Source organism: Lithobates pipiens, unplaced genomic scaffold (assembly GCF_037356315.1).
Source record: "Lithobates pipiens isolate NorthernLeopardFrog02 unplaced genomic scaffold, aLitPip1_a1.2 Scaffold_126, whole genome shotgun sequence".
NCBI classification, from domain to species: domain Eukaryota; kingdom Metazoa; phylum Chordata; class Amphibia; order Anura; family Ranidae; genus Lithobates; species Lithobates pipiens.
Genome location: NW_027507714.1, coordinates 374,071 through 397,071, shown reverse-complemented (window position 1 = coordinate 397,071; position 23,001 = coordinate 374,071). Strand labels below are relative to the sequence as shown.

At 48.8% G+C, this 23,001-nt stretch overlaps 1 protein-coding gene across 1 annotated transcript in view; it reads left to right on the top strand.

Moving 5' to 3' along the window:
- The window catches only part of LOC143973870 (WD repeat-containing protein 97-like), a gene marked incomplete at its 3' end in the record, with an annotated part of 76,990 nt that extends 54,541 nt beyond the window's left edge, over positions 1 to 22,449 (top strand). The window contains 3 exon segments of the mRNA XM_077474740.1: positions 666 to 756; positions 8,771 to 8,903; positions 22,358 to 22,449. Of these exon segments, the coding sequence (XP_077330866.1) occupies positions 666 to 756; positions 8,771 to 8,903; positions 22,358 to 22,449 (316 nt within the window).
- Positions 22,450 to 23,001: the final 552 nt, after the last annotated feature.

The window sequence follows — 23,001 nt, the reverse complement described above, 5'->3', positions numbered from 1 at the left end:
CCACTCTGAATGCTGGGGCCTCTCTCTCCTCCTTGCGATGTCACTGGTTGTTAGATGGCAGGCAGTCTTCCTCCACTCTGAATGCTGGGGCCTCTCTCTCCTCCTCGTGATGTCACTGGTTGTTGGATGGCAGGCAGTCTTCCTCCACTCTGAATGCTGGGGCCTCTCTCTCCTCCTTGTGATGCCACTGGTTGTTAGATGGCAGGCAGTCTTCCTCCACTCTGAATGCTGGGGCCTCTCTCTCCTCCTTGTGATGTCACTGGTTGTTAGATGGCAGGCAGTCTTCCTCCACTCTGAATGCTGGGGCCTCTCTCTCCTCCTTGTGATGTCACTGGTTGTTAGATGGCAGGCAGTCTTCCTCCACTCTGAATGCTGGGGCCTCTCTCTCCTCCTTGTGATGTCACTGGTTGTTAGATGGCAGGCAGTCTTCCTCCACTCTGAATGCTGGGGCCTCTCTCTCCTCCTTGTGATGTCACTGGTTGTTAGATGGCAGGCAGTCTTCCTCCACTATGAATGCTGGGGCCTCGCTCTCCTCCTTGTGATGTCACTGGTTGTTGGATGGCAGGCGGCAGGCAGTCTTGGCAACCAGTGTGGGATGACTTGTCGGAGATTTCAGGATGGGCTGAGTGGGATGTTGTATGAGACGTGACTTTCTGTCTCCTCAGGTCTGTGCTGCTCTCCTGCACTCAATCTGCTGGCCACGTGTGGAAGAGATGGACGGATCCGTGTGTGGAATTACCAGAACCAACTCATCAGGTCAGATCTCTTCTATAGAAAACATGGTCATTTCCAAAGGCATTACCAGGAATATCTGAATACCTGACCATAATATCCAAATCCACAAATATAACTGATTGCAGATTACAGAAACAATTTGCCAGGCCAGGATTTTATCTGTAAATGTTTGGTGCTCCATACTGAAAAAACACAACACGATTTCCTGGTGACCCCGGCTGGACTCTCACTTCTTGTATATTTCTTCCTATCATCCCCTGTACCTGCTCACATGTCCTACAACAAGTCAGACACTACCCCTGTATAAGCATGCATGGTGGACCCTGTACCTGCTCACATGTCCTACAACAAGTCAGACACTACCCCTGTATAAGCATGCATGGTGGACCCTGTACCTGCTCACATGTCCTACAACAAGTCAGACACTACCCCTCTATAAGCATGCATGGTAGACCCTGTACCTGCTCACATGTCCTACAACAAGTCAGACACTACCCCTGTATAAGCATGCATGGTGGACCCTGTACCTGCTCACATGTCCTACAAGTCAGACACTACCCCTGTATAAGCATGCATGGTGGACCCTGTACCTGCTCACATGTCCTACAACAAGTCAGACACTACCCCTGTATAAGCATGCATGGTGGACCGTGTACCTGCTCACGTGTCCTACAAGTCAGACACTACCCCTGTATAACCATGCATGGTGGACCCTGTACCTGCTCACGTGTCCTACAACAAGTCAGACACTACCCCTGTATAAGCATGCATGGTGGACCCTGTACCTGCTCACGTGTCCTACAACAAGTCAGACACTACCCCTCTATAAGCATGCATGGTGGACCCTGTACCTGCTCACATGTCCTACAACAAGTCAGACACTACCCCTGTATAAGCATGCATGGTGGACCCTGTACCTGCTCACATGTCCTACAACAAGTCAGACACTACCCATGTATAAGCATGCATGGTGGACCCTGTACCTGATCACATGTCCTACAACAAGTCAGACACTACCCCTGTATAAGCATGCATGGTGGACCCTGTACCTGCTCACATGTCCTACAACAAGTCAGACACTACCCCTCTATAAGCATGCATGGTAGACCCTGTACCTGCTCACATGTCCTACAACAAGTCAGACACTACCCCTGTATAAGCATGCATGGTGGACCCTGTACCTGATCACATGTCCTACAACAAGTCAGACACTACCCCTGTATAAGCATGCATGGTGGACCCTGTACCTGCTCACATGTCCTACAACAAGTCAGACACTACCCCTCTATAAGCATGCATGGTAGACCCTGTACCTGCTCACATGTCCTACAACAAGTCAGACACTACCCCTGTATAAGCATGCATGGTGGACCCTGTACCTGCTCACATGTCCTACAAGTCAGACACTACCCCTGTATAAGCATGCATGGTGGACCCTGTACCTGCTCACATGTCCTACAACAAGTCAGACACTACCCCTGTATAAGCATGCATGGTGGACCGTGTACCTGCTCACGTGTCCTACAAGTCAGACACTACCCCTGTATAACCATGCATGGTGGACCCTGTACCTGCTCACGTGTCCTACAACAAGTCAGACACTACCCCTGTATAAGCATGCATGGTGGACCCTGTACCTGCTCACGTGTCCTACAACAAGTCAGACACTACCCCTCTATAAGCATGCATGGTGGACCCTGTACCTGCTCACATGTCCTACAACAAGTCAGACACTACCCCTGTATAAGCATGCATGGTGGACCCTGTACCTGCTCACATGTCCTACAACAAGTCAGACACTACCCATGTATAAGCATGCATGGTGGACCCTGTACCTGATCACATGTCCTACAACAAGTCAGACACTACCCCTGTATAAGCATGCATGGTGGACCCTGTACCTGCTCACATGTCCTACAACAAGTCAGACACTACCCCTCTATAAGCATGCATGGTGGACCCTGTACCTGCTCACGTGTCCTACAACAAGTCAGACACTACCCCTGTATAAGCATGCATGGTAGACCCTGTACCTGCTCACATGTCCTACAACAAGTCAGACACTACCCCTGTATAAGCATGCATGGTGGACCCTGTACCTGATCACATGTCCTACAACAAGTCAGACACTACCCCTGTATAACCATGCATGGTGGACCCTGTACCTGCTCACATGTCCTACAAGTCAGACACTACCCCTGTATAAGCATGCATGGTGGACCCTGTACCTGCTCACATGTCCTACAACAAGTCAGACACTACCCCTGTATAAGCATGCATGGTGGACCCTGTACCTGCTCACGTGTCCTACAAGTCAGACACTACCCCTGTATAAGCATGCATGGTGGACCCTGTACCTGCTCACATGTCCTACAACAAGTCAGACACTACCCCTGTATAACCATGCATGGTGGACCCTGTACCTGCTCACATGTCCTACAACAAGTCAGACACTACCCCTGTATAAGCATGCATGGTGGACCCTGTACCTGCTCACATGTCCTACAACAAGTCAGACACTACCCCTGTATAAGCATGCATGGTGGACCCTGTACCTGCTCACATGTCCTACAACAAGTCAGACACTACCCCTGTATAAGCATGCATGGTGGACTCTGTACCTGCTCACATGTCCTACAACAAGTCAGACACTACCCCTCTATAAGCATGCATGGTGGACCCTGTACCGGCTCACATGTCCTACAACAAGTCAGACACTACCCCTGTATAAGCATGCATGGTGGACCCTGTACCTGCTCACATGTCCTACAACAAGTCAGACACTACCCCTGTATAAGCATGCATGGTGGACCCTGTACCTGCTCACATGTCCTACAACAAGTCAGACACTACCCCTGTATAAGCATGCATGGTGGACCCTGTACCTGCTCACATGTCCTACAACAAGTCAGACACTACCCCTGTATAAGCATGCATGGTGGACCCTGTACCTGCTCACATGTCCTACAACAAGTCAGACACTACCCCTGTATAAGCATGCATGGTGGACCCTGTACCTGCTCACATGTCCTACAACAAGTCAGACACTACCCCTGTATAAGCATGCATGGTGGACCCTGTACCTGCTCACGTGTCCTACAAGTCATACACTACCCCTGTATAAGCATGCATGGTGGACCCTGTACCTGTTCACATGTCCTACAACAAGTCAGACACTACCCCTGTATAAGCATGCATGGTGGACCCTGTACCTGCTCACATGTCCTACAACAAGTCAGACACTACCCCTGTATAAGCATGCATGGTGGACCCTGTACCTGCTCACATGTCCTACAACAAGTCAGACACTACCCCTGTATAAGCATGCATGGTGGACCCTGTACCTGCTCACATGTCCTACAACAAGTCAGACACTACCCCTGTATAAGCATGCATGGTGGACCCTGTACCTGCTCCCATGTCCTACAACAAGTCAGACACTACCCCTGTATAAGCATGCATGGTGGACTCTGTACCTGCTCACGTGTCCTACAACAAGTCAGACACTACCCCTGTATAAGCATGCATGGTGGACCCTGTACCTGCTCACATGTCCTACAACAAGTCAGACACTACCCCTGTATAAGCATGCATGGTGGACCCTGTACCTGTTCACATGTTCTACAACAAGTCAGACACTACCCCTGTATAAGCATGCATGGTGGACCCTGTACCTGCTCACGTGTCCTACAAGTCATACACTACCCCTGTATAAGCATGCATGGTGGACCCTGTACCTGTTCACATGTCCTACAACAAGTCAGACACTACCCCTGTATAAGCATGCATGGTGGACCCTGTACCTGATCACATGTCCTACAAGTCAGACACTACCCCTGTATAAGCATGCATGGTGGACCCTGTACCTGTTCACATGTCCTACAACAAGTCAGACACTACCCCTGTATAAGCATGCATGGTGGACCCTGTACCTGCTCACGTGTCCTACAACAAGTCAGACACTACCCCTGTATAAGCATGCATGGTGGACCCTGTACCTGTTCACATGTCCTACAACAAGTCAGACACTACCCCTGTATAAGCATGCATGGTGGACCCTGTACCTGTTCACATGTCCTACAACAAGTCAGACACTACCCCTGTATAAGCATGCATGGTGGACCCTGTACCTGCTCACGTGTCCTACAAGTCATACACTACCCCTGTATAAGCATGCATGGTGGACCCTGTACCTGTTCACATGTCCTACAACAAGTCAGACACTACCCCTGTATAAGCATGCATGGTGGACCCTGTACCTGCTCACATGTCCTACAACAAGTCAGACACTACCCCTGTATAAGCATGCATGGTGGACCCTGTACCTGTTCACATGTCCTACAACAAGTCAGACACTACCCCTGTATAAGCATGCATGGTGGACCCTGTACCTGCTCACATGTCCTACAACAAGTCAGACACTACCCCTGTATAAGCATGCATGGTGGACCCTGTACCTGCTCACGTGTCCTACAAGTCATACACTACCCCTGTATAAGCATGCATGGTGGACCCTGTACCTGCTCACATGTCCTACAACAAGTCAGACACTACCCCTGTATAAGCATGCATGGTGGACCCTGTACCTGTTCACATGTCCTACAACAAGTCAGACACTACCCCTGTATAAGCATGCATGGTGGACCCTGTACCTGCTCACGTGTCCTACAACAAGTCAGACACTACCCCTGTATAAGCATGCATGGTGGACCCTGTACCTGCTCACATGTCCTACAACAAGTCAGACACTACCCCTGTATAAGCATGCATGGTGGACCCTGTACCTGTTCACATGTCCTACAACAAGTCAGACACTACCCCTGTATAAGCATGCATGGTGGACCCTGTACCTGCTCAGGTGTCCTACAACAAGTCAGACACTACCCCTGTATAAGCATGCATGGTGGACCCTGTACCTGCTCACATGTCCTACAACAAGTCAGACACTACCCCTGTATAAGCATGCATGGTGGACCCTGTACCTGCTCAGGTGTCCTACAACAAGTCAGACACTACCCCTGTATAAGTATGCATGGTGGACCCTGTACCTGCTCACATGTCCTACAAGTCAGACACTACCCCTGTATAAGCATGCATGGTGGACCCTGTACCTGCTCAGGTGTCCTACAACAAGTCAGACACTACCCCTGTATAAGCATGCATGGTGGACCCTGTACCTGCTCACATGTCCTACAACAAGTCAGACACTACCCCTGTATAAGCATGCATGGTGGACCCTGTACCTGCTCACATGTCCTACAAGTCAGACACTACCCCTGTATAAGCATGCATGGTGGACCCTGTACCTGCTCACGTGTCCTACAACAAGTCAAACACTACCCCTGTATAAGCATGCATGGTGGACCCTGTACCTGCTCACGTGTCCTACAACAAGTCAGACACTACCCCTGTATAAGTATGCATGGTGGACCCTGTACCTGCTCACATGTCCTACAAGTCAGACACTACCCCTGTATAAGCATGCATGGTGGACCCTGTACCTGCTCAGGTGTCCTACAACAAGTCAGACACTACCCCTGTATAAGCATGCATGGTGGACCCTGTACCTGCTCACATGTCCTACAACAAGTCAGACACTACCCCTGTATAAGCATGCATGGTGGACCCTGTACCTGCTCACATGTCCTACAAGTCAGACACTACCCCTGTATAAGCATGCATGGTGGACCCTGTACCTGCTCACGTGTCCTACAACAAGTCAAACACTACCCCTGTATAAGCATGCATGGTGGACCCTGTACCTGCTCACGTGTCCTACAACAAGTCAAACACTACCCCTGTATAAGCATGCATGGTGGACCCTGTACCTGCTCACATGTCCTACAAGTCAGACACTACCCCTGTATAAGCATGCATGGTGGACCCTGTACCTGCTCACGTGTCCTACAACAAGTCAAACACTACCCCTGTATAAGCATGCATGGTGGACCCTGTACCTGCTCACATGTCCTACAAGTCAGACACTACCCCTGTATAAGCATGCATGGTGGACCCTGTACCTGCTCACGTGTCCTACAACAAGTCAGACACTACCCATGTATAAGCATGCATGGTGGACCCTGTACCTGCTCACATGTCCTACAACAAGTCAAACACTACCCCTGTATAAGCATGCATGGTGGACCCTGTACCTGCTCACGTGTCCTACAACAAGTCAGACACTACCCCTGTATAAGCATGCATGATGGACCCTGTACCTGCTCACGTGTCCTACAACAAGTCAGACACTACCCCTGTATAAGCATGCATGGTGGACCCTGTACCTGCTCACATGTCCTACAACAAGTCAGACACTACCCCTGTATAAGCATGCATGGTGGACCCTGTACCTGCTCCCGTGTCCTACAACAAGTCAGACACTACCCCTGTATAAGCATGCATGGTGGACCCTGTACCTGCTCACATGTCCTACAACAAGTCAGACACTACCCCTGTATAAGCATGCATGGTGGACCCTGTACCTGCTCACATGTCCTACAACAAGTCAGACACTACCCATGTATAAGCATGCATGGTGGACCCTGTACCTGCTCACATGTCCTACAAGTCAGACACTACCCCTGTATAACCATGCATGGTGGACCCTGTACCTGCTCACGTGTCCTACAACAAGTCAGACACTACCCCTGTATAAGCATGCATGGTGGACCCTGTACCTGCTCACATGTCCTACAACAAGTCAGACACTACCCCTGTATAAGCATGCATGGTGGACCCTGTACCTGCTCACATGTCCTACAACAAGTCAGACACTACCCCTGTATAAGCATGCATGGTGGACCCTGTACCTGCTCACGTGTCCTACAACAAGTCAGACACTACCCCTGTATAAGCATGCATGGTGGACCCTGTACCTGCTCACGTGTCCTACAACAAGTCAGACACTACCCCTGTATAAGCATGCATGGTGGACCCTGTACCTGCTCACATGTCCTACAAGTCAGACACTACCCCTGTATAAGCATGCATGGTGGACCCTGTACCTGCTCACATGTCCTACAACAAGTCAGACACTACCCCTGTATAAGCATGCATGGTGGACCCTGTACCTGCTCACATGTCCTACAACAAGTCAGACACTACCCCTGTATAAGCATGCATGGTGGACCCTGTACCTGCTCACATGTCCTACAACAAGTCAGACACTACCCATGTATAAGCATGCATGGTGGACCCTGTACCTGCTCACATGTCCTACAACAAGTCAGACACTACCCCTGTATAAGCATGCATGGTGGACCCTGTACCTGCTCACATGTCCTACAACAAGTCAGACACTACCCCTGTATAAGCATGCATGGTGGACCCTGTACCTGCTCACGTGTCCTACAAGTCAGACACTACCCCTGTATAAGCATGCATGGTGGACCCTGTACCTGCTCACGTGTCCTACAAGTCAGACACTACCCCTGTATAAGCATGCATGGTGGACCCTGTACCTGCTCACATGTCCTACAACAAGTCAGACACTACCCCTGTATAAGCATGCATGGTGGACCCTGTACCTGTTCACATGTCCTACAACAAGTCATACACTACCCCTTTATAAGCATGCATGGTGGACATTTCTGCTCATTGCTTCTCTGTTCCATTATCAATCACAGTGCATCTGGGCCTTTCACTACTAACTGACAGTGATTCTCCTCTGGAGTCTCACACACACAGGCCACCCAACAGTAGACATGGCTGACCTCCCCTTCTTTGGTGATCATCATTCTCCCCCTGAGGTTGCCTGTCTGTACTCTCTCTCCCTTAGTCCAAGACACATGTAGTCCAGTGTAATGTTTGTAGAACAATCCTCCTAGCAGTCCAGAGAATAGAAGCACAAAGTGACACATCTGTACCAACCTAGAATCCGTGGCTGCATAGTTCAGGCGTGGCTGGTCCCTCTTAGGACAGCGTCCAAGTGATCTGCTAATCTCTCCTCCTAGCAATTCAGAGAAAGGAAGCACAAGGTGTCACATCTGCACCAACCAGGACCTGAAATCTGTCTTCTCATTCTGGCTGATTTCAGGACCTTGTGTCTGAACTCTACACCTGGAAGTCTGGCCTTCATTGGAGACTCTGGAGATCTGCTAGTGGGAATGCGCAGCCACCTCTTCCGAATCGGCCTCGCCAAGCTGCTTCCCAAATCCTACCAAGTGAAGGTAACAAAGAATGGAAGTGATGGGCCATGAGCTTGGTATTGAACTGGGCTATAGCAATCACCAGTGGGTCCACTTATTAACCGCTTGCCTGCTGGGGCAATTTCACACCTGTTTAAATCTGCATTTTTTTTTTGCTAGAAAATTGCTTAAAACCCCCAAACATTGTGCATGCCTGCTCTCCCCTCCGACCATTCTTCTCTCTGGTCATTCTTCTTCTCCTCTCCATCCTTTTGTCCTCTGGTCATTCTCCTCCTCTCCATCCTTGTGTTCTCTGGTCATTCTTCTCCTCTCCATCCTTTGGTCCTCTGGTCATTCTCCTCCTCTCCATCCTTGTGTTCTCTGGTCATTCTTCTCCTCTCCATCCTTGTGTTCTCTGGTCATTCTCCTCCTCTCCATCCTTGTGTTCTCTGGTCATTCTTCTCCTCTCCATCCTTGTGTTCTCTGGTCATTCTTCTCCTCTCCATCCTTGTGTTCTCTGGTCATTCTCCTCCTCTCCATCCTTGTGTTCTCTGGTCATTCTCCTCCTCTCCATCCTTGTGTTCTCTGGTCATTCTCCTCCTCCTCCATCCTTGTGTTCTCTGGTCATTCTCCTCCTCTCCATCCTTGTGTTCTCTGGTCATTCTTCTTCTCCTCTCCATCCATGTGTTCTCTGGTCATTCTCCTCCTCTTCATCCTTGTGTTCTCTGGTCATTCTTCTTCTCCTCTCCATCCTTGTGTTCTCTGGTCATTCTTCTCCTCTCCATCCTTGTGTTCTCTGGTCATTCTCCTCCTCTCCATCCTTGTGTTCTCTGGTCATTCTTCTCCTCTCCATCCTTGTGTTCTCTGGTCATTCTCCTCCTCTCCATCCTTGTGTTCTCTGGTCATTCTTCTTCTCCTCTCCATCCTTGTGTTCTCTGGTCATTCTTCTCCTCTCCATCCTTGTGTTCTCTGGTCATTCTCCTCCTCTCCATCCTTGTGTTCTCTGGTCATTCTTCTCCTCTCCATCCTTGTGTTCTCTGGTCATTCTCCTCCTCTCCATCCTTGTGTTCTCTGGTCATTCTTCTCCTCTCCATCCTTGTGTTCTCTGGTCATTCTCCTCCTCTCCATCCTTGTGTTCTCTGGTCATTCTTCTCCTCTCCATCCTTGTGTTCTCTGGTCATTCTTCTCTCTGGTCATTCTTCTTCTCCTATCCATTCTTGTGTTCTCTGGTCATTCTCCTCCTCTCCATCCTTGTGTTCTCTGGTCATTCTCCTCCTCTCCATCCTTGTGTTCTCTGGTCATTCTCCTCCTCTCCATTCTTGTGTTCTCTGGTCATTCTCCTCCTCTTCATCCTTGTGTTCTCTGGCCATTCTTCTTCTCCTCTCCATCCTTGTGTTCTCTGGTCATTCTTCTCCTCTCCATCCTTGTGTTCTCTGGTCATTCTCCTCCTCTTCATCCTTGTGTTCTCTGGTCATTCTCCTCCTCTCCATCCTTGTGTTCTCTGGTCATTCTTCTCCTCTCCATCCTTGTGTTCTCTGGTCATTCTCCTCCTCTCCATCCTTGTGTTCTCTGGTCATTCTTCTCCTCTCCATCCTTGTGTTCTCTGGTCATTCTCCTCCTCTCCATCCTTGTGTTCTCTGGTCATTCTCCTCCTCTTCATCCTTGTGTTCTCTGGTCATTCTCCTCCTCTCCATCCTTGTGTTCTCTGGTCATTCTTCTCCTCTCCATCCTTGTGTTCTCTGGTCATTCTCCTCCTCTTCATCCTTGTGTTCTCTGGTCATTCTCCTCCTCTCCGTCCTTGTGTTCTCTGGTCATTCTCCTCCTCTCCATCCTTGTGTTCTCTGGTCATTCTCCTCCTCTCCGTCCTTGTGTTCTCTGGTCATTCTCCTCCTCTCCGTCCTTGTGTTCTCTGGTCATTCTCCTCCTCTCCATCCTTGTGTTCTCTGGTCATTCTTCTCCTCTCCATCCTTGTGTTCTCTGGTCATTCTCCTCCTCTCCATCCTTGTGTTCTCTGGTCATTCTCCTCTCCATCCTTGTGTTCTCTGGTCATTCTTCTCCTCTCCATCCTTGTGTTCTCTGGTCATTCTTCTCCTCTCCATCCTTGTGTTCTCTGGTCATTCTCCTCCTCTCCATCCTTGTGTTCTCTGGTCATTCTCCTCCTCTCCATCCTTGTGTTCTCTGGTCATTCTCCTCCTCTCCATCCTTGTGTTCTCTGGTCATTCTCCTCCTCTCCATCCTTGTGTTCTCTGGTCATTCTCCTCTCCATCCTTGTGTTCTCTGGTCATTCTCCTCCTCCCCGTCCTTGTGTTCTCTGGTCATTCTCCTCCTCTCCATCCTTGTGTTCTCTGGTCATTCTCCTCCTCTCCATCCTTGTGTTCTCTGGTCATTCTCCTCCTCTCCATCCTTGTATTCTCTGGTCATTCTTCTCTCTGGTCATTCTTCTCCTCTCCATCCTTGTGTTCTCTGGTCATTCTCCTCCTCTCCATCCTTGTGTTCTCTGGTCATTCTCCTCCTCTCCATCCTTGTGTTCTCTGGTCATTCTTCTCTCTGGTCATTCTCCTCCTCTCCATTCTTGTGTTCTCTGGTCATTCTCCTCCTCTCCAAATCCTTGTGTTCTCTGGTCATTCTCCTCCTCTCCATCCTTGTGTTCTCTGGTCATTCTCCTCTCCATCCTTGTGTTCTCTGGTCATTCTCCTCCTCCCCGTCCTTGTGTTCTCTGGTCATTCTCCTCCTCTCCATCCTTGTGTTCTCTGGTCATTCTCCTCCTCTCCATCCTTGTGTTCTCTGGTCATTCTTCTCCTCTCCATCCTTGTGTTCTCTGGTCATTCTCCTCCTCTCCATCCTTGTGTTCTCTGGTCATTCTTCTCTCTGGTCATTCTCCTCCTCTCCATTCTTGTGTTCTCTGGTCATTCTCCTCCTCTCCAAATCCTTGTGTTCTCTGGTCATTCTCCTCCTCTCCATCCTTGTGTTCTCTGGTCATTCTTCTCTCTGGTCATTCTCCTCCTCTCCATTCTTGTGTTCTCTGGTCATTCTCCTCCTCTCCAAATCCTTGTGTTCTCTGGTCATTCTCCTCCTCTTCATCCTTGTGTTCTCTGGTCATTCTTCTCTCTGGTCATTCTCCTCCTCTCCATTCTTGTGTTCTCTGGTCATTCTCCTCCTCTCCATCCTTGTGTTCTCTGGTCATTCTCCTCCTCCTCCATCCTTGTGTTCTCTGGTCATTCTCCTCCTTTCCATCCTTGTGTTCTCTGGTCATTCTCCTCCTCTCCATCCTTGTGTTCTCTGGTCATTCTCCTCCTCTCCATCCTTGTGTTCTCTGGTCATTCTTATCCTCTCCATCCTTGTGTTCTCTGGTCATTCTTCTCCTCTCCATCCTTGTGTTCTCTGGTCATTCTTCTCCTCTCCATCCTTGTGTTCTCTGGTCATTCTCCTCCTCTCCATCCTTGTGTTCTCTGGTCATTCTTCTCCTCTCCATCCTTGTGTTCTCTGGTCATTCTTCTTCTCCTATCCATTCTTGTGTTCTCTGGTCATTCTCCTCCTCTACATTCTTGTGTTCTCTGGTCATTCTCCTCCTCTCCATCCTTGTGTTCTCTGGTCATTCTTCTCCTCTCCATCCTTGTGTTCTCTGGTCATTCTTCTCCTCTCCATCCTTGTGTTCTCTGGTCATTCTCCTCCTTTCCATCCTTGTGTTCTCTGGTCATTCTTCTCCTCTCCATCCTTGTGTTCTCTGGTCATTCTCCTCCTCTCCATCCTTGTGTTCTCTGGTCATTCTCCTCCTCTCCATCCTTGTGTTCTCTGGTCATTCTTCTCCTCTCCATCCTTGTGTTCTCTGGTCTTTCTTCTCCTCTCCATCCTTGTGTTCTCTGGTCATTCTCCTCCTCTCCATTCTTGTGTTCTCTGGTCATTCTCCTCCTCTCCATCCTTGTGTTCTCTGGTCATTCTCCTCCTCCTCCATCCTTGTGTTCTCTGGTCATTCTTCTCCTCTCCATCCTTGTGTTCTCTGGTCATTCTTCTCTCTGGTCATTCTCCTCCTCTCCATCCTTGTGTTCTCTGGTCATTCTCCTCCTCCTCCATCCTTGTGTTCTCTGGTCATTATCCTCCTCTCCATCCTTGTGTTCTCTGGTCATTCTTCTCCTCTCCATCCTTGTGTTCTCTGGTCATTCTCCTCCTCTCCATTCTTGTGTTCTCTGGTCATTCTCCTCCTCTCCATCCTTGTGTTCTCTGGTCATTCTCCTCCTCCTCCATCCTTGTGTTCTCTGGTCATTCTTCTCCTCTCCATCCTTGTGTTCTCTGGTCATTCTTCTCTCTGGTCATTCTCCTCCTCTCCATTCTTGTGTTCTCTGGTCATTCTCCTCCTCTCCATCCTTGTGTTCTCTGGTCATTCTCCTCCTCCTCCATCCTTGTGTTCTCTGGTCATTCTCCTCCTTTCCATCCTTGTGTTCTCTGGTCATTCTCCTCCTCTCCATCCTTGTGTTCTCTGGTCATTCTCCTCCTCTCCATCCTTGTGTTCTCTGGTCATTCTTATCCTCTCCATCCTTGTGTTCTCTGGTCATTCTTCTCCACTCCATCCTTGTGTTCTCTGGTCATTCTTCTCCTCTCCATCCTTGTGTTCTCTGGTCATTCTCCTCCTCTCCATCCTTGTGTTCTCTGGTCATTCTTCTCCTCTCCATCCTTGTGTTCTCTGGTCATTCTTCTTCTCCTATCCATTCTTGTGTTCTCTGGTCATTCTCCTCCTCTCCATCCTTGTGTTCTCTGGTCATTCTTCTCCTCTCCATCCTTGTGTTCTCTGGTCATTCTTCTCCTCTCCATCCTTGTGTTCTCTGGTCATTCTCCTCCTCTCCATCCTTGTGTTCTCTGGTCATTCTTCTCCTCTCCATCCTTGTGTTCTCTGGTCATTCTTCTTCTCCTATCCATTCTTGTGTTCTCTGGTCATTCTCCTCCTCTCCATCCTTGTGTTCTCTGGTCATTCTTCTCCTCTCCATCCTTGTGTTCTCTGGTCATTCTCCTCCTCTACATTCTTGTGTTCTCTGGTCATTCTTCTCCTCTCCATCCTTGTGTTCTCTGGTCATTCTTCTCCTCTCCATCCTTGTGTTCTCTGGTCATTCTTCTCCTCTCCATCCTTGTGTTCTCTGGTCATTCTCCTCCTCTCCATCCTTGTGTTCTCTGGTCATTCTCCTCCTCTCCATCCTTGTGTTCTCTGGTCATTCTTCTCCTCTCCATCCTTGTGTTCTCTGGTCATTCTTCTCCTCTCCATCCTTGTGTTCTCTGGTCATTCTCCTCCTCTCCATTCTTGTGTTCTCTGGTCATTCTCCTCCTCTCCATCCTTGTGTTCTCTGGTCATTCTCCTCCTCCTCCATCCTTGTGTTCTCTGGTCATTCTTCTCCTCTCCATCCTTGTGTTCTCTGGTCATTCTTCTCTCTGGTCATTCTCCTCCTCTCCATCCTTGTGTTCTCTGGTCATTCTCCTCCTCCTCCATCCTTGTGTTCTCTGGTCATTATCCTCCTCTCCATCCTTGTGTTCTCTGGTCATTCTTCTCCTCTCCATCCTTGTGTTCTCTGGTCATTCTCCTCCTCTCCATTCTTGTGTTCTCTGGTCATTCTCCTCCTCTCCATCCTTGTGTTCTCTGGTCATTCTCCTCCTCCTCCATCCTTGTGTTCTCTGGTCATTCTTCTCCTCTCCATCCTTGTGTTCTCTGGTCATTCTTCTCTCTGGTCATTCTCCTCCTCTCCATTCTTGTGTTCTCTGGTCATTCTCCTCCTCTCCATCCTTGTGTTCTCTGGTCATTCTCCTCCTCCTCCATCCTTGTGTTCTCTGGTCATTCTCCTCCTTTCCATCCTTGTGTTCTCTGGTCATTCTCCTCCTCTCCATCCTTGTGTTCTCTGGTCATTCTCCTCCTCTCCATCCTTGTGTTCTCTGGTCATTCTTATCCTCTCCATCCTTGTGTTCTCTGGTCATTCTTCTCCTCTCCATCCTTGTGTTCTCTGGTCATTCTCCTCCTCTCCATCCTTGTGTTCTCTGGTCATTCTTCTCCTCTCCATCCTTGTGTTCTCTGGTCATTCTTCTTCTCCTATCCATTCTTGTGTTCTCTGGTCATTCTCCTCCTCTACATTCTTGTGTTCTCTGGTCATTCTCCTCCTCTCCATCCTTGTGTTCTCTGGTCATTCTTCTCCTCTCCATCCTTGTGTTCTCTGGTCATTCTTCTCCTCTCCATCCTTGTGTTCTCTGGTCATTCTCCTCCTCTCCATCCTTGTGTTCTCTGGTCATTCTTCTTCTCCTATCCATTCTTGTGTTCTCTGGTCATTCTTCTCCTCTCCATCCTTGTGTTCTCTGGTCATTCTTCTTCTCCTATCCATTCTTGTGTTCTCTGGTCATTCTCCTCCTCTACATTCTTGTGTTCTCTGGTCATTCTCCTCCTCTCCATCCTTGTGTTCTCTGGTCATTCTCCTCCTCTCCATCCTTGTGTTCTCTGGTCATTCTCCTCTCCATCCTTGTGTTCTCTGGTCATTCTCCTCCTCCCCGTCCTTGTGTTCTCTGGTCATTCTCCTCCTCTCCATCCTTGTGTTCTCTGGTCATTCTCCTCCTCTCCATCCTTGTGTTCTCTGGTCATTCTCCTCCTCTCCATCCTTGTGTTCTCTGGTCATTCTTCTCTCTAGTCATTCTCCTCCTCTCCATCCTTGTGTTCTCTGGTCATTCTCCTCCTCTCCATCCTTGTATTCTCTGGTCATTCTTCTCTCTGGTCATTCTTCTCCTCTCCATCCTTGTGTTCTCTGGTCATTCTCCTCCTCTCCATCCTTGTGTTCTCTGGTCATTCTCCTCCTCTCCATCCTTGTGTTCTCTGGTCATTCTCCTCCTCTTCATCCTTGTGTTCTCTGGTCATTCTCCTCCTCTCCATCCTTGTGTTCTCTGGTCATTCTTCTCTCTGGTCATTCTCCTCCTCTCCATTCTTGTGTTCTCTGGTCATTCTCCTCCTCTCCAAATCCTTGTGTTCTCTGGTCATTCTCCTCCTCTCCATCCTTGTGTTCTCTGGTCATTCTCCTCCTCCCCGTCCTTGTGTTCTCTGGTCATTCTCCTCCTCTCCATCCTTGTGTTCTCTGGTCATTCTCCTCCTCTCCATCCTTGTGTTCTCTGGTCATTCTTCTCCTCTCCATCCTTGTGTTCTCTGGTCATTCTCCTCCTCTCCATCCTTGTGTTCTCTGGTCATTCTTCTCTCTGGTCATTCTCCTCCTCTCCATTCTTGTGTTCTCTGGTCATTCTCCTCCTCTCCAAATCCTTGTGTTCTCTGGTCATTCTCCTCCTCTCCATCCTTGTGTTCTCTGGTCATTCTTCTCTCTGGTCATTCTCCTCCTCTCCATTCTTGTGTTCTCTGGTCATTCTCCTCCTCTCCATCCTTGTGTTCTCTGGTCATTCTCCTCCTCCTCCATCCTTGTGTTCTCTGGTCATTCTCCTCCTTTCCATCCTTGTGTTCTCTGGTCATTCTCCTCCTCTCCATCCTTGTGTTCTCTGGTCATTCTCCTCCTCTCCATCCTTGTGTTCTCTGGTCATTCTTATCCTCTCCATCCTTGTGTTCTCTGGTCATTCTTCTCCTCTCCATCCTTGTGTTCTCTGGTCATTCTTCTCCTCTCCATCCTTGTGTTCTCTGGTCATTCTCCTCCTCTCCATCCTTGTGTTCTCTGGTCATTCTTCTCCTCTCCATCCTTGTGTTCTCTGGTCATTCTTCTTCTCCTATCCATTCTTGTGTTCTCTGGTCATTCTCCTCCTCTACATTCTTGTGTTCTCTGGTCATTCTCCTCCTCTCCATCCTTGTGTTCTCTGGTCATTCTTCTCCTCTCCATCCTTGTGTTCTCTGGTCATTCTTCTCCTCTCCATCCTTGTGTTCTCTGGTCATTCTCCTCCTTTCCATCCTTGTGTTCTCTGGTCATTCTTCTCCTCTCCATCCTTGTGTTCTCTGGTCATTCTCCTCCTCTCCATCCTTGTGTTCTCTGGTCATTCTCCTCCTTTCCATCCTTGTGTTCTCTGGTCATTCTTCTCCTCTCCATCCTTGTGTTCTCTGGTCATTCTCCTCCTCTCCATCCTTGTGTTCTCTGGTCATTCTTCTCCTCTCCATCCTTGTGTTCTCTGGTCATTCTTCTCCTCTCCATCCTTGTGTTCTCTGGTCATTCTCCTCCTCTCCATCCTTGTGTTCTCTGGTCATTCTCCTCCTCTCCATCCTTGTGTTCTCTGGTCATTCTTCTCCTCTCCATCCTTGTGTTCTCTGGTCATTCTTCTCCTCTCCATCCTTGTGTTCTCTGGTCATTCTCCTCCTCTCCATTCTTGTGTTCTCTGGTCATTCTCCTCCTCTCCATCCTTGTGTTCTCTGGTCATTCTCCTCCTCCTCCATCCTTGTGTTCTCTGGTCATTCTTCTCCTCTCCATCCTTGTGTTCTCTGGTCATTCTTCTCTCTGGTCATTCTCCTCCTCTCCATCCTTGTGTTCTCTGGTCATTCTCCTCCTCCTCCATCCTTGTGTTCTCTGGTCATTATCCTCCTCTCCATCCTTGTGTTCTCTGGTCATTCTTCTCCTCTCCATCCTTGTGTTCTCTGGTCATTCTCCTCCTCTCCATTCTTGTGTTCTCTGGTCATTCTCCTCCTCTCCATCCTTGTGTTCTCTGGTCATTCTCCTTCTCTCCATCCTTGTGTTCTCTGGTCATTCTTCTCCTCTCCATCCTTGTGTTCTCTGGTCATTCTTCTCTCTGGTCATTCTCCTCCTCTCCATTCTTGTGTTCTCTGGTCATTCTCCTCCTCTCCATCCTTGTGTTCTCTGGTCATTCTCCTCCTCCTCCATCCTTGTGTTCTCTGGTCATTCTCCTCCTTTCCATCCTTGTGTTCTCTGGTCATTCTCCTCCTCTCCATCCTTGTGTTCTCTGGTCATTCTCCTCCTCTCCATCCTTGTGTTCTCTGGTCATTCTTATCCTCTCCATCCTTGTGTTCTCTGGTCATTCTTCTCCTCTCCATCCTTGTGTTCTCTGGTCATTCTTCTCCTCTCCATCCTTGTGTTCTCTGGTCATTCTCCTCCTCTCCATCCTTGTGTTCTCTGGTCATTCTTCTCCTCTCCATCCTTGTGTTCTCTGGTCATTCTCCTCCTCTCCATCCTTGTGTTCTCTGGTCATTCTTCTTCTCCTATCCATTCTTGTGTTCTCTGGTCATTCTCCTCCTCTACATTCTTGTGTTCTCTGGTCATTCTCCTCCTCTCCATCCTTGTGTTCTCTGGTCATTCTTCTCCTCTCCATCCTTGTGTTCTCTGGTCATTCTTCTCCTCTCCATCCTTGTGTTCTCTGGTCATTCTCCTCCTCTCCATCCTTGTGTTCTCTGGTCATTCTTATCCTCTCCATCCTTGTGTTCTCTGGTCATTCTCCTCCTCTCCATCCTTGTGTTCTCTGGTCATTCTCCTCCTCCTCCATCCTTGTGTTCTCTGGTCATTCTTCTCCTCTCCATCCTTGTGTTCTCTGGTCATTCTTCTCTCTGGTCATTCTCCTCCTCTCCATTCTTGTGTTCTCTGGTCATTCTCCTCCTCTCCATCCTTGTGTTCTCTGGTCATTCTCCTCCTCCTCCATCCTTGTGTTCTCTGGTCATTCTCCTCCTTTCCATCCTTGTGTTCTCTGGTCATTCTCCTCCTCTCCATCCTTGTGTTCTCTGGTCATTCTCCTCCTCTCCATCCTTGTGTTCTCTGGTCATTCTCCTCCTCTCCATCCTTGTGTTCTCTGGTCATTCTTCTCCTCTCCATCCTTGTGTTCTCTGGTCATTCTTCTTCTCCTATCCATTCTTGTGTTCTCTGGTCATTCTCCTCCTCTACATTCTTGTGTTCTCTGGTCATTCTCCTCCTCTCCATCCTTGTGTTCTCTGGTCATTCTTCTCCTCTCCATCCTTGTGTTCTCTGGTCATTCTTCTTCTCCTATCCATTCTTGTGTTCTCTGGTCATTCTCCTCCTCTACATTCTTGTGTTCTCTGGTCATTCTCCTCCTCTCCATCCTTGTGTTCTCTGGTCATTCTCCTCCTCTACATTCTTGTGTTCTCTGGTCATTCTTCTCCTCTCCATCCTTGTGTTCTCTGGTCATTCTCCTCCTCTCCATCCTTGTGTTCTCTGGTCATTCTCCTCCTCTCCATCCTTGTGTTCTCTGGTCATTCTCCTCCTCTCCATCCTTGTGTTCTCTGGTCATTCTTCTCCTCTCCATCCTTGTGTTCTCTGGTCATTCTTCTCCTCTCCATCCTTGTGTTCTCTGGTCATTCTCCTCCTCTCCATCCTTGTGTTCTCTGGTCATTCTCCTCGTCTACATTCTTGTGTTCTCTGGTCATTCTCCTCCTCTCCATCCTTGTGTTCTCTGGTCATTCTTCTCCTCTCCATCCTTGTGTTCTCTGGTCATTCTTCTCCTCTCCATCCTTGTGTTCTCTGGTCATTCTCCTCCTCTCCATTCTTGTGTTCTCTGGTCATTCTCCTCCTCTCCATCCTTGTGTTCTCTGGTCATTCTCCTCCTCCTCCATCCTTGTGTTCTCTGGTCATTCTTCTCCTCTCCATCCTTGTGTTCTCTGGTCATTCTTCTCTCTGGTCATTCTCCTCCTTTCCATCCTTGTGTTCTCTGGTCATTCTCCTCCTCTCCATCCTTGTGTTCTCTGGTCATTCTCCTCCTCTCCATCCTTGTGTTCTCTGGTCATTCTTATCCTCTCCATCCTTGTGTTCTCTGGTCATTCTCCTCCTCTACATTCTTGTGTTCTCTGGTCATTCTCCTCCTCTCCATCCTTGTGTTCTCTGGTCATTCTTCTCCTCTCCATCCTTGTGTTCTCTGGTCATTCTTCTCCTCTCCATCCTTGTGTTCTCTGGTCATTCTCCTCCTCTACATTCTTGTGTTCTCTGGTCATTCTTATCCTCTCCATCCTTGTGTTCTCTGGTCATTCTTCTCCTCTCCATCCTTGTGTTCTCTGGTCATTCTCCTCCTCTCCATCCTTGTGTTCTCTGGTCATTCTTCTCCTCTCCATCCTTGTGTTCTCTGGTCATTCTTCTCCTCTCCATCCTTGTGTTCTCTGGTCATTCTTCTTCTCCTATCCATTCTTGTGTTCTCTGGTCATTCTCCTCCTCTACATTCTTGTGTTCTCTGGTCATTCTCCTCCTCTCCATCCTTGTGTTCTCTGGTCATTCTTCTCCTCTCCATCCTTGTGTTCTCTGGTCATTCTTCTCCTCTCCATCCTTGTGTTCTCTGGTCATTCTCCTCCTCTCCATCCTTGTGTTCTCTGGTCATTCTTCTCCTCTCCATCCTTGTGTTCTCTGGTCATTCTTCTCCTCTTCATCCTTGTGTTCTCTGGTCATTCTCCTCCTCTCCATCCTTGTGTTCTCTGGTCATTCTTCTCTCTGGTCATTCTTCTCCTCTCCATCCTTGTGTTCTCTGGTCATTCTCCTCCTCTCCATCCTTGTGTTCTCTGGTCATTCTCCTCCTCTCCATCCTTGTGTTCTCTGGTCATTCTCCTCCTCTCCATCCTTGTGTTCTCTGGTCATTCTTCTCTCTGGTCATTCTCCTCCTCTCCATCCTTGTGTTCTCTGGTCATTCTTCTCCTCTCCATCCTTGTGTTCTCTGGTCATTCTCCTCCTCTCCATCCTTGTGTTCTCTGGTCATTCTCCTCCTCTCCATCCTTGTGTTCTCTGGTCATTCTTCTCCTCTCCATCCTTGTGTTCTCTGGTCATTCTCCTCCTCTCCATCCTTGTGTTCTCTGGTCATTCTCCTCCTCTCCATCCTTGTGTTCTCTGGTCATTCTTCTCCTCTCCATCCTTGTGTTCTCTGGCCATTCTCCTCCTTTCCATCCTTGTGTTCTCTGGTCATTCTCCTCCTCTCCATCCTTGTGTTCTCTGGTCATTCTCCTCCTCTCCATCCTTGTGTTCTCTGGTCATTCTCCTCCTCCTCCATCCTTGTGTTCTCTGGTCATTCTCCTCCTCTCCATCCTTGTGTTCTCTGGTCATTCTCCTCTCCATTCTTGTGTTCTCTGGTCATTCTCCTCCTCTCCATCCTTGTGTTCTCTGGTCATTCTCCTCCTCTCCATCCTTGTGTTCTCTGGTCATTCTCCTCCTCTCCATCCTTGTGTTCTCTGGTCATTCTTCTCCTCTCCATCCTTGTGTTCTCTGGTCATTCTCCTCCTCTCCATCCTTGTGTTCTCTGGTCATTCTTCTCCTCTCCATCCTTGTGTTCTCTGGTCATTCTCCTCCTCTCCATCCTTGTGTTCTCTGGTCATTCTCCTCCTCTCCATCCTTGTGTTCTCTGGTCATTCTCCTCCTCTCCATCCTTGTGTTCTCTGGTCATTCTCCTCCTCTCCATCCTTGTGTTCTCTGGTCATTCTCCTCCTCCTCCATCCTTGTGTTCTCTGGTCATTCTCCTCCTCTCCATCCTTGTGTTCTCTGGTCATTCTCCTCCTCTCCATCCTTGTGTTCTCTGGTCATTCTTCTCCTCTCCATCCTTGTGTTCTCTGGTCATTCTCCTCCTCTCCATCCTTGTGTTCTCTGGTCATTATCCTCCTCTCCATCCTTGTGTTCTCTGGTCATTCTTCTCCTCTCCATCCTTGTGTTCTCTGGTCATTCTCCTCCTCTCCATCCTTGTGTTCTCTGGTCATTATCCTCCTCTCCATCCTTGTGTTCTCTGGTCATTCTCCTCCTCTCCATCCTTGTGTTCTCTGGTCATTCTCCTCCTCTCCATCCTTGTGTTCTCTGGTCATTCTTCTCCTCTCCATCCTTGTGTTCTCTGGTCATTCTCCTCCTCTCCATCCTTGTGTTCTCTGGTCATTATCCTCCTCTCCATCCTTGTGTTCTCTGGTCATTCTTCTCCTCTCCATCCTTGTGTTCTCTGGTCATTCTCCTCCTCTCCTTCCTTGTGTTCTCTGGTCATTCCTCCCTTTCATCTATGTCAGCTCTCCTCTCTGGTTCTTCTTCTCTTCTCCCTCTATGCTGGCTCTCCTTTCCTCTGTGATCATTGAAGAAGAGGATACATGCATGAAGGAGTCTCAGCAGTTTGGTTTAGTTAGCTGTTAGTGCTTGAAGACGGGTTGAAGAAAAATGGACTCTTGGAGCCCTTTCACGCTGTTATGGTGCAGTTTGACCGCAGCTCGGGGACATCTTCCCTGTGGGTTTGGTGCCAATTAGCGGCGTTTTCCCATAGAGTTGCCCTTTGTCCCGCTGTCTAGGTCTGCTTTCTGAAAGTACAGCAAAGATACGGCATGCAGGAGTTTTCATGCACTTTTAGAAAACGCACCAAAACTGCGGAACACAATGCAACTCTATGGAGGAGCGCAGCCAACTGGCACCAAACCCACTTGTACGCGGTGCTTCTCCCGCGGTGCCGCCAAACCGCACCAGAACAGTGCGAAAAGGGATCCTAATATACAGTGTGGGTCCAAGGATAGGATTGCAAGTATGGATCGGCTACATCCCAGTGATTTTCTCATATTTCTCCTTCGGACTGTCCATCAGCTGCACTTTTTCTTTTATCTGTAGATATTATGTATGGCGGCGCGCTCCACAGTCACAGATCCTTCTGTCCCTATAAATGATGGTCATCCCAAGTCCCATCCTATGGATGATGAGAAGTAAAGACCATATTGGAATATTCTATGTATCTGGCTCAAGTATCTCTACCATATCCTATCTATATGTCATATTTCTCTATATCTTCCTCTCTGTATACCATCTCCATGTATCTCCTACCTTCTTCCTCTACCCCTTACCCCCTCTGCTCCCTTTCTTGGTATTCTCTATTAAATGGTGTTGTTGCCAGTAGCAACCTGTGACCTTCCAGTTGTCATGGGTTGAAGACGGGAGAGACGGGGTCAGGCGTGTTGGAAATCCCACGTACCCAATCTGTGATTAGCCATGTGCAGTGTCTGCTTCCTGGCGGGATCGGGCACCTGGAGTTTCCAACACCCCCGAGCCCGTCTCTAGGTGAGAGGGAATAAAGTTATGTCAGCTTGCTTTCCATCTCCTCGTCTTTCTTTTCTCTCTCCTCCTCCTTCGTTTTTCTTTCCCTTCTCCTCTCGTGTTCTCTCTATGTCTCTCTCTCTCTCCGTTCTCTCTCTCTCTTGTGTTCTCTCTCTCTCTCTCGTTCTCTCTCTCGTTCTCTCTCTCTCTTGTGTTCTCTCTCT